The 11,722-nt window shown below is 52.8% G+C and overlaps 3 protein-coding genes across 3 annotated transcripts; 1 reads left to right on the top strand and 2 right to left on the bottom strand.

The window, feature by feature from the left end:
- Window positions 1-543: 543 nt before the first annotated feature.
- On the top strand, window positions 544-2,406 carry J4E88_001689 (uncharacterized protein; the record flags this gene model as incomplete). The annotated part of the gene is made up of 1 exon (XM_049395358.1): window positions 544-2,406. One exon carries the CDS (start codon window positions 544-546, stop codon window positions 2,404-2,406), a length of 1,863 nt encoding a protein of 620 aa, XP_049259222.1.
- A 3,592-nt stretch (window positions 2,407-5,998) lies between these two features.
- J4E88_001688 (uncharacterized protein) lies at window positions 5,999-8,375 on the bottom strand (the record flags this gene model as incomplete). Its single annotated transcript, XM_049395357.1, has 4 exons — window positions 5,999-6,212; window positions 6,263-6,925; window positions 6,981-8,188; window positions 8,286-8,375. 4 exons carry the CDS (start codon window positions 8,373-8,375, stop codon window positions 5,999-6,001), a joined length of 2,175 nt encoding a protein of 724 aa, XP_049259221.1.
- Window positions 8,376-9,065: 690 nt separating this feature from the next.
- Window positions 9,066-10,313, bottom strand: J4E88_001687 (uncharacterized protein; the record flags this gene model as incomplete). Its single annotated transcript, XM_049395356.1, has 4 exons — window positions 9,066-9,986; window positions 10,036-10,119; window positions 10,167-10,233; window positions 10,288-10,313. 4 exons carry the CDS (start codon window positions 10,311-10,313, stop codon window positions 9,066-9,068), a joined length of 1,098 nt encoding a protein of 365 aa, XP_049259220.1.
- Window positions 10,314-11,722: the final 1,409 nt, after the last annotated feature.

The following is an 11,722-nucleotide window of genomic DNA, read 5'->3' as shown; positions in this document are numbered from 1 at the left end:
GCCTCACGAGTGCAGAATTCGCATAATCATTGCTGATCGCTTCTTGCGATAGGTCCAATATATAGAATATGCATGTGAGATACGCCGTACCACGCAACATCTGCATACATGGACACTCATGAATTGCCTGGATAGGTTGCGATGCCGTGATTACTTGAATACCATGTCGTCGCCCCCGGTTATCTCAGCTGTCAACAATCTTTCCAGCCAAGATCAGCGGTCACACTCTGGGCAAAGAACATTAGCCTACATCTCGCCAAGCTCAGGTTATTGGACGACGCCTCCTATATCGAGTCAGTCCGTAAGATGACCATTATGACTATCGCCTTGTTTCTCGTCTCAGTGCGCAACGGTCCGTCATCCGCAGACCAGCCGCAAGCCCCAGGGGAAAGGTACAGTGAGTAACGGCCGTCAATGGCAAAAAGAAACTTTCTGACAGACATGTAGATCTGCAGCCGTTCAACGGGAGACGATCAATTGCCAAAGACTGGTACCCCTTGGTGAAACACTGAGTCGTCGTTTTACACCGACGAACTATTCAAAATGGCTTCCATCGCTATGTGGCTCGCAGTTTTGGCTGCAACGTCAACCACGGCATCACCCGTCCTTTCGGCTAAGGCTGGAACCAACACCCTCAACGTAGATGTAGACCTCCAAGGCGTCACTTCAGCAGTCAGGTCCCTCTTTCTCCCCGGCTCGCTCGACGCTACAACACCAACGAACTCTTCGAGATGCAAAGTCTACCCTGATGACCCCCAATGGCCTTCCGATGAAGCCTGGTCCCAGCTCAGCAAACTCACTGGCGACCGCGTCATCAGTGCACCTACTCCGTTGGCAGCAGTGTGCTACCCTGGCGAAGATTACAACGCTGCAAAATGCTCCGAGTACACTGTGGCAGCATGGCAGAAGTCGTATATCCATATGATCGACCCTATTGAGATGATGTCCCCAGTCGCTCAAGGCCTGACCTGTGCCCCACCGGTTCTCTACGACTCGCATGGCTGCACTCGTGGAGGCTTCCCCATGTATGTTGTCAACGCGACCGAACCCAAGCACGTCCAGCTCGCCGTCAACTTTGCTCGTAATTCGGGTGTCAGACTCGTCGTCAAGAACACCGGCCACGACTTCCTCGGCAAGAGTGGTGGCAAGGATGCTCTCAGCATCTGGACGCACAACATGAAGGACATCGAGTACATCGAAGAATATGTCGATGAGAAGCTCAACTACACTGGCCCTGCATTCAAGAGTGGTGTCGGTGTCCAGGCTTTCGAGATCTACAAGGCTGCCGCTGAGAAGGGTAGAATCGTCGTTGGTGGCGAGGGCGAGACGGTCGGAGTCATGGGTGGATACATTCAAGGAGGTGGTCACTCTCCATTGACCGGATTGTACGGCACTGGAGCTGACAGCGTGCTCTCCATGGAGGTCGTTAGGGCGGATGGCGAGTTTGTTGTTGCAAACTCTACCTCTAACACCGATCTCTTCTGGGCCCTGCGCGGCGGTGGAGGCAGTACCTTTGGCGTCGTCACCTCCGTGACCGTCAAGGCCCACCCCGACCTCGAGGTCACAGCCTCCCGCTTTGGTTTCAACTCCAAGGACACAGGCAACGAGACGTTCTGGGCCGCCATCCGCTCATACGTCGACCTGTGGATCGACAACGCCGATGCCGGTACATACACATACTGGACTCTGATTCCGTCGAACGGCACCTTTGCGTTCGCCTTCTCGCCCTTCTTCGCACCCGGCAAGAACGTAGAGGAAGCAACCGCACTCTTGCAGCCTTGGTTCAACAAGCTCGATGACTTGGGTGTCAAGTATGACCCCAACATCACCCACTTCGACAACTACTACGACGCGTGGCGTTCGTCCTTCCCTCTCGAGGCCGTTCAAAAGCCCAATGTAGCGACCGCATCGCGCCTCTTCCCTCGCGCCAACTTCGAGACAGCCGAGAAGCGTCAAGAAGTATACGAGAACATCCGCCGATCGAGCGAGAAGAACCGCGTTCAAGTCCACTTCAACATGCAGGCCAAGGATCCATACAACACCGACAACGCTGTCAACACTCACTGGCGCCCGCTTGTCTCCTTCAGCATGCAATCTGTGCGCTGGCCCATCAACAGCACCGCCGAGGAGATCCTGAGGATCCGCAAGGAGTTCCAGGCAGGCGACATGCAGGCCTGGAGAGACATCAGCCCTGGTGCTGGATCCTACCTCGCTGAGGCTGATCGTCTCGAGCCTGACTTCGGAAATGCGTTCTTTGGTGACAATTACCCCAAGTTGTTGGAATTGAAGAAGAAGCTTGACCCTCAGGATGTTTTCTTTGCAACTACCGGTGTCGGTAGCGAGAGGTGGAAGGTAGAGAGTGTAGACGGCCTGCCCAACGAGAACGGCAAGCTGTGCCGTGTGTAAACGCGGGACTTTCTTTTCTCTGTATATTCTTCACTTCTCAAATTGGCCGATCTCGTTTGTAGCTTTGACAGATAGACGTCACTACAAGAGTAAATCACTAAGTCTATCAAGTATTGCTGCCCCGTTTGTTGACCATAACCTCTTTTGTACACATCTCGACGAAATCTGATGGCGACGATGGCGCCTCTAAACTCTCGCATCGCTAACGGCGGGCCAGCCTTCAATCGTATCCAGCACCGGCCCAACGAACTGCCTTTTCCCTTTGACACACCACCACACAGCACTCAGCACTAGAACGCCTCCAAGCACGACCGGCGCATAGTTCATGTTCTGGGCCGTGACGGGTTGATATGGCGGAAAGAGAAGGAAGATAGACACGTAGACAGTGTAAATGATAGAAACAAGGTTGACACCCACACCCAGTTTCCCGAGCCTGAAGGGGCCATATGGCAATGATGTCGGACGAGCGATCCGCCGGTAAAATATGAGCAATATCGGCATCAAATATGAGATGTACAGACCGACTGTGCCGAGTGATACGATAGCGTTGAAAGCAGTAGTGGAACCGATGTTTAAGAGGCCGATCAAGATGAGAAAGACGCTGGTGACCGCTATCGCTGGTAGAGGTACATGATGTTTGCTGTCGACACGGGATAGCGTTTTCGAGCAAGGTAGTCCAGCGTCCTGGGCAAAAGACCACAACATTCGAGAGGCGGTCAGGAGAAGAGGCACCGTTGCCAATGCTGCTATGACTATGAGGGCGCAGGTCATGGCTGACGCCGCCGCCTTGCTGCGACTGATCTGGTAGAAGATCTCGATGATGGGGTATCCGGTTGTTGTTTCCATCGCTTCAGTGATGTCACCCATACAGAACAGTACAACGAGCAGGAACCCGAATCCTAGTGCGCCGTTGATGATGATTGATGCCAACATGGCTCGCGGAACGTTGCGTTCGGGGTCCTTGATCTCTTCGGTGAGATGGGTCGCGCTGTCGTATCCTGGTCGTACTGTCAGTTTTGTACCATTGTTGAAAATGGGCGTGACGAACCCGCAAGCACGTATGTGCTACTCAGCAAACCAATGCTGAAAGCTACGCCGTCACTACTCCATCCCGACTCGTTGATAAAAGTGGTGAAGACGAATTCCGCGGAATTTTTGCTGGGCGATATAACGCAGATGACAATGATCAGCACGATCCAGAATCCGACGTGCAGCGCGAATGTCGCATGCAAAATTAGAGGCATGATTCTGATAGCGAAAACATTAACAAGTGCTGCAAGCCCAAGGAAGGCACAATATATCAACGTTCCGTGCCACCTCTCATACGAGTAGCTCGGGTAGTTGAGTACGACGAGACCTTGAATCATCGTTGCGCCAAGGAACGGGGCAGCCGCAGTGAAGGTTTGCCAGGCGAATATGCAGATCCATCCCGAGGCATATCCCCATGCTGCTCTGAATTTCTTGGGAGCAAGTTGGACGACGAAGTAGTACTGCCCTCCAGCCGATGGGTACCTGGCGAAAAGTGGTGGTCAGATAATTTAGCAATCCACAGAGGAGCTCTCGACTCACATGGAGGCCAATTCGGAAAGCGACAACGCTGTTGCCAATGTCCCTATGATCGCGACTGTCGTATCTGTATCAGAGGCCGATTCGAGCCAGCAGATTGGAAGACGAACGTAGGTATCCATACACCAGAGACACTGGGCCTCCAGATATGAGGCCGGTGGCCATTGTAGACCCAAGTGCTTCCCATGTTGCGATCAGAGATGTTGCCGTAGAAATAAGGGAGAAGACGTTGAAGTTTTGCTACTGCTCGGTAAGTAAGACGGTATCAACGGTCTCGACGTAACTTACTTCAAGCTTCTGGTCGGAGACCTGCGTCTGATCATGCTTCCCAGACATGGTCCGTTGCAAGTCCAGAGCCATCGCTTCATTCTCTTTGCCGTCAACATCTTTTCGAGAACTCATGTTGGTTTTCCTGTTCATTCGCTCTGTACAGCGCAGTAGACGGTTAGTCCGATAGGAAGAAGAGAAAACGCTCAAGCCGCATGTTCAATAGAATCATGGTCGTTGATGCGCGGAACCAATCCGAACAACCTGGACTGGTGAAGCGACTGTAACCTAATCAGGAAGCAGTGGCATGCCTGTCAAGATATGCTTATCTCTGCGCCGCATCTTTCCATTAGCAGAGGGGCTCCATGTTGAACGTGTGTCAGTGATCCTAGGGCCTTTCTCTCACGTTCTGCGTATAGTGTCCTATCTCGTCCAATCATGAGGCGGGTTATACGAATTAGAGGAACCGGTTCTGCGGGGAACGGCAAAGGAAGAGGGTTCTGCAGCCATCCCGACGCCGGTCGTAGATGTAGGCGGAATCATGCCGTGATAGTGTACCTGACTCCAAACCAGACATGTGTATCTGGTGCTTTACGAGTCACGGTAGCCATGGTGCATGCCCGGGTGGTGCTAGACGGGTGGTTGATGAGCCGATCTGCTGTGCCCAGATCCCTTGAAGCTTGCTACGCTCAATTTAGACGCGTCAACATGAGTCGTCAGGTTGAACGTATGCCGTTGAGATCATAATGTTCGTGTTGAAAGCGGCGCCTCTGTTCGGTGTAACGTCGGGGAGGTTGGCGAGACGTGCTTGACGCGTCTTATCGGTGTTGCGGGCATCGCGGACGCAATTCCGCGATAACGCTAGCGTGGTGGCCCACCAGCACCTGCCCGCAATTCCCTGGACGCGTCAAATGATTACCACGTAGGCTCTTTCAGTGGTATTTTGTGACCTTCATAGTGGAATTACACTCTAGATATCCAGTAGTTACGAGCGTGTACTGTGATCTTGCTTTAATGAACTGGCGTGCGAGCATACTTTAACAAACTACCACCACGCCACCCCCCTCCCAGCAAAAGGCCCATCGCCCAACATCTGCTCAACAAGCCAATCATCAATAATGACCGCCGCAACCTTCCTAAGCTCCTTCATATGTCTCTTGCACAGATATCCACCGCGATTTCCCGTATCTGGTCTCCATCTAATAGTATTACGGCAGTCGCGGACGGCGCATGGTTTCTGAAGATAGCAGCAGGAAGTGAAAGAGGAGGAGATGGAGGAGAGAGAGGGTCGTGGGATTTTAGGCATCTTCTTTTGTGATGTATTGGGAAGGACGGTACGATAGGATCTTAATGTGTAGGTGAGATGCGATGATAGAGGCTGGTGTGGTTCAGGTATGCTCAAAAGTTCAGATGAATACGCAATAGTCCGGCAGGACGACTACTATACCTCCGCTGAAAATGCGTTGGCTCATGATGCGATGTTGTACTTGACAAACCCTCATCTGGGTCCAATCCAAGGACGTCCCGTATCCACGTATCCCCCAGCAGCAAACACGCGCCTTCTGAACCATCTCGCCTTCGTTGCATTCCATTCAGCAATAGGAGTCGCATCTTTCCAATGGGCCCCCCACGCATCGATATCTAGATCCTCGTTTGACCAGCCTTCACGTCCAATGCGGTCTTCATTGCCAATGATTCCTGACCTCTGTCGTCCACTCCTGTTAACGTAATCTTCTGAAACTCGCACATTCCCGCGCCTCTACTGCGAGATGCCCAACTCCTTGTAGAAAGCTTCGGTTTGGGGCTTGCGACCAAGGAACTCCTCAAGAATATCCATCTCCTCCTTGGAACCACCACGCTCGAGAACCGTGTGCCGGTAGCGACGGCCTTCGGTGGGGTTCATGGGATCCTTCTTGAAGACAGTATAGAACATGTCTGTGGAGTAGACCTGAGATGAGAGGTAGCCGTAGTAGCTGTGATGGTTAGCATGTAATGTTTGGTAAAGTGATTGAACGTGACTTACCCAGCGTCATAACCACCGATCAAGTGGCCAAACGTAGCCTGTCCGTTACCCCAGTGCCAGTCACCCTTCTTATCACCCTCCAACGACTCAGGTCCCTTCAGCTGACTGATCTCGTGCCTCAAAGAGTTGTACTTCTCAGTAATATCCATCTTCTCAAGCTCCTCATGGCTGGCTGGCTCGTGAACAGCCATGTCAAAGGTGCCGAAATGCAACTGTCTCAAGTTGAATAGGGCGTCGTTGACATGCTTGGTTGAGATCAACTTTGCAACGAGTGACTGGGGGATCTGTTCCGCTGGCTTCTTGTCGGCGCCTGAAGACTCTAGATACGCCTTCTCGTAGTCGGCAGAGATGTGAGAGTAGTGGTGTGATAGAGAGCGTAGTTGCGACGGTGTCCAGCACCAGTTCTCCAGCATCTGAGATGGTGCCTCAACAAAGTCACGAACAGTGTTGGTGCCGTGGAAGCGAGAGTAGGTTGTCCGCGATACCAAGTCATGAATACCGTGTCCAAGCTCGTGGAAGAGGGTAACGACTTCATCGTGCTTCAGTAGCGAGGGCTTCTTCTTTGTTGGCTTCGAGAAGTTGCAGACTAGTGCCGTTGCGGGGTATCGTCGCTTGCCGTTCTCGTCTATGTAACCAGGCTGGAGGTTGAAGTTGGCGGCATGTCTACCAATAAGTCAGTATTCATCTCATATGCAGGTTGTACAGCGGCTTTACTTACCCGTACTTGCCGTCCCGAGGGAACAGATCGAGGTAGAGGTAGCCGACAAAGCCCTCGCCCTCGCCCTTGTCATCCCAAACGCTAAAGATCTGCACCTCCTCATGCCAGACAATATCGGAACCCTTACCGCCATCAGCAAGGGCAGCCCTGTCTTCCTCGCCAACGATCTCAACGAAGACCAGACCAAATAGCTCTTCAAAGATCTTCAACATGCCTTGGATAGTCGTCTGCAGAGGGAAGTATTCGGCAATGACTTGGTGGTCCAACTGATAGTCCTTCTCCAGTAACAGACGATCGTAGTACCGGTTGTCCCAGAGGTAGTAGTCTTTGGTCAGCGGGCCGGTAAGTCCATTTTCCTTCACATCTTGCTCTTTCAACGCCATCAGCTTCTCAATCTCTTTCTTGCCGCCGGGTGCAAGCCGAGTGCGAAGGTCACCGAGGAAGTCGTCGACTGTCTTGGTAGTCTTCGCCATCTTATCTTCTATCCGGAATTGCGCGTGGTTGTCGTAGCCGAGAAGGCGGGCGGCTTCGTCACGAAGGAGGATGGCCTCCCTGAACAGAGGCACATTATCGTTACACTTGTTCTCATTCTCGACAAAGACCTTCATGCGCGTCTCCGGGTTCGTCGCGTACTTGAGCGTCGGGAAGAGGTCGGGGTACTTGAAGGTCAGGAACAGCTTGCCGTCGAATTTACCCTCTCCCTTCTTAAGTCCTGAGAGGACATCTTCTGGCACGCCGTGTAGCTCCTCGGGTGTAAACCACAACCCTCCGCTTTCCTCGTTAAGGTTCTTCTGGAAAGCAATGCTGATCTGACTCAGACGCTGCTTGATCTCCTTGAAACGATCCCTCTTGGGGCCCGCGGGAAGATTCAGACCATTCCTAATGAACGACTTGTGGTCCTTCTCGAGCAGCCGTCGGGACTCCGGGTCTAGGTCCTCGCCCTTCTTCAGTACTGCATCGATGAGGTTGAAGACGTCCTCGCGCATAGACGACTCAATACCAAAGTCGTCGAGCATCTGCTCCACCTCGCTGGACGCATCGCGGAGCTCCTTGCTTGTCGACACGGCGTTGTAGAAGCCGAGGATATGCGATTCGATGGCCATCTTGTTGTCATCGCGGGCGATGGGAAGGAGTACGTTTGCGAAGTTGGCGCTCTCGGGCTTCACGTCGCGGACAATGGCATCTTGGACACCTCGTGACCTGTCGATCTGGGGCAAGCGTCAGCATTTGGTCGATGTACCCTTCCGGCGGGGTCGGCAGCAGTAATTGCGAGCGGAAGCTTTGGAATCACGGAGCTGCACATACCAGTCGCTTTGCGTCATTCACCAAGCTCTCCTTGGTAGCCGTGAACTTGGGCGGCAACTGCGGCGGTGTCTTGTATTGCGAGGGAGCCATGGTGGAGTTGGTGAGTGGCCTAAACGGTTGTGTGTAGAGGGGATGCCGTAGAGGCGAGGGCTTGACGTATTGCAGTATAGATGGTACGCGGCCGCCGAGTCGGATTGAAGCCAGGATGGCGGATGTTGCGATGAAGAGAGCGACAGCGGCGAGGAATAGCTTGGTTAAGCGTGAGGAAGCCACGATGCAGGTGGGTAAACAAGGGCCTGCTACTTAAGCCGAGATGTGGGGGAGATCCACAGGTGCGATTGGTGTGCTGCGATAAACAACGGCTCTGTAGCTACGAGCACGACGGTGAAAGCGGTTGAGTATAACGCGGGCGTCTACGTGACCTCTCCATCGCTCTCTGGACAGCCGCATGAGATCGCCGCTGACGCCCAGGTGGATAGCTCCGCCCGGTGTTAGCCTCAAATGGCAAGGCGGCATCGTTAAACCCATGTCATCCTGCCCCCCTCATGCAACACCCGATGTTAGACATGGCCGCAGTCGGCCGTGACGAATGTCTTCCTGCAGCTGCCAATGTGCATACAGAACGCGACATTTGTGTTCATGAGACCAGCGCAGTCTGTGCAGTTCACAAGTGACACAGCTATTACGAGTTGCTTACATTCTTGAGGGAAAAAAATATGAGCTTCATTAAAGGCAGATTATCATTATCGTTACAAATACAAGAAGGCAACCCTGAGCTCCTCAGACCGTCATGTGCGGATGCTGTTGTGGTTCTAGCAATGTCTCGCCCCTACTAGCTGAGCTCAGACTTTCCGGTATGGTGATGAAGGGCCCCCAAGCAGAACCTCTAGTACGCATTGTCTCTTCGTGTATCGTGATGAAGCAATTGTCCTGCTCACTGGCTCTCTTGACGTCCTGGAGCGGCCATTCGCCCATATCGAGCGCTTTGTGCTGGCTAAAGGCATCGATCTGAACAGGCCGCGATGGCACTCTGTTGACCTTTACTGGCGTTGCGCTTCGTTCTTCCTTTTGAGTACTGCGAAACAAGAGACGCAGGAATGGTATAGATGCAGAGATTATGCCGCTGTTGGTCTCAACCTGACCCCACAGAAGTAGGTCGTTTCCAAAGCGCGCAGAGTTGGAGGGCGACTCAGCCCACAGCATCATGACCCACATGCGTACGGACGATGCGGTTATGGCCATGATGCCAACTGAGAAGATGCCGATGAGTGCTAGACGCTTGGTCATAGCTATGCGAAGACTGAGAAGTGTCGGAAGGGGAAGCATGAGGATGATGATATCGGTTATCAGGTTGGATGCCGAGGAGAACACCCATAGCTTGATGGGGTCGAAGCATTTGACTGGCTTTCGGTGTGCGTTTGGGTTGCGATCGAACTGAGCGAAGTAGTTGGTTGTCGACCAAGCGTCTGATGGGTTCTCGCATTGGAAGGTAGATGCCATGCTTGCAGCAAACGTGTACATGCAGACGAAAGCGATCGTAGCATAAACGAGCTTGCGGAACGTGCGGTTCGCGGCGATGGCGCGATAGAAGAAGAGGATACTGAGCTTGACGAAGCCCAGCCCGATGGTATAGGTCAAGCGGTAGACCCACCATGATATGAGATTGCCACGGACTTGCGGCTCGATCAGGGGCCGCTTCTCCTGGATGGATGTTAGACATTGTTGTTGGCTGAACTTTGGTTTCTCTCACTGGATTGAATAGATAGCTTGGACGAGTATGGGCGCTGGTCTCATCTTGATAGAAGTTCACCACGAAGTTGCCCCATGTAACTACCTGCATCTCATTAGCTTTATCGTCGAGGAGACGAGGCTCAGACTTACAAGAGCCACAAACATGAGGTGATCGCTAGCACTGACAGTTCCCATCAAAAACCATCTGCAATAGTATCTGTTCGAGGACGTCAGCCTGTTGCCATATCACATCAACGCCAATTAGTCCTACCGCAACGCTACGATGACGGTCGACATCGTCGTGAGTATCGCCCCAACAATCACCACCACATATCCCGGCCGGAAGTACATGTTGAATGGCTGCGCGTGAAGCACAACAAGGAGAGTATCTAGGCTCGATTGAACGATTCGACGTGTGCAACAATGCGCCCGGACAGCAAGAGAAGAAAACGAATGTATGAACAAACATGAACATGAACAAAGTGAGTCGGGCCTGAGCGTTCGGTTATGAGGACGGATACAAAATGCAAACCTGAGGATTCCCCAGATTCTGCACAAGCGGGAGGGAGTGTCCCATAGGCCGTGTGGCGCTCCTTACGCGTGTGAACAAGCATTACTATCCCAGCTGTGGCGATCATGCGAGAGAAGCGACCGGATGGCTCGACGCGAAGTGAACCATAGTACATGTCTGGAGAATGCGATTGGTCTATGGCATCGAGAAAGTTCGCAGCTAGCGAATGATGCAAGGCTTAGAAACCGTTGTATAACATCGGGCAGCCATATGATCGGCCCGTAGCCTTGAAGAATCCACAGGAATCCACAATGGCATGCTATGAAGGAACAAAATGGGGCTGCGTCGTGATCTTGGCGCATGTGGTACGATCAAGATAGAGACGCTATCTCTATGCTGGGCTACGGAAGTCATGCGCGCTAAGTCCAAAACAGGTACTAACCGTGAAAGGAAAAGAGACAGCGGCCATGTGGCTAGATTCGGGTAGCTAAAGGCTTGCATGATGTGATGGGCTCGGCAGCAGAGCTTCCATCAGACCCACTTTTAGCCGGGTGGGCGTTGTGACGTGAGTGTCAGAGACCCTGAGGCTGAAACGCTTGTTGCACGCGTTACTCAACAACGAGAGCCTGAGGCGATAGACGAACGACGATGTCGCATTCGGATGCTGTTACGTAGTCTACCAATTGAAATGCTCGGGCATCGTGCTGGTTAGGAGAGCTCGATGGGATCGTGCATTTTGAGCCTAGACCGCCCTCAAAAGATTGCCCATCAAATACTGTAACGACGCACCCTGGATTGTGGGTACTTGAAGGGAAGATAGGAAACATGAAGTTGCAATAAAGTCGGCAGTCTCCTGGTAAGCCGGGATGAGGATGGAAAACGACGTCGCAAGGCAAGATAGAATGCTGTACCTGATTGAGGCGGTACAGAAGGCCGGCCTCGAAACAAGGGATCGTAGGAAACGTCAAACCCCGGTAGAAGAGGTGTAGAGCCCACCGCTGCAACACAGTTAGTAGCACTTTCCTGTGATCACAGTCTGATGTTCGTGGGAGTTGCAGCGGGGGGTGCTCTCAAACATCTGCGGGGTGACGACTGCCGAGCGCTACACGAAGGTCGGCATCTGAAGGCCGCTTACACCGATGCGCAAGTTGAGTTTGGAGGTGGCTGGCGGCGCCAATGAGTCGTTGTTGAGGGA

The sequence above is a fragment of the Alternaria novae-zelandiae genome (genome assembly GCF_023758075.1).
Source record: "Alternaria novae-zelandiae strain BMP 2774 chromosome Unknown scaffold_2, whole genome shotgun sequence".
In the NCBI taxonomy this organism is placed as follows: domain Eukaryota; kingdom Fungi; phylum Ascomycota; class Dothideomycetes; order Pleosporales; family Pleosporaceae; genus Alternaria; species Alternaria novae-zelandiae.
The sequence above is the reverse complement of the archived record's forward strand: the minus strand, read 5'-3'. Positions and strand labels throughout refer to the sequence as shown.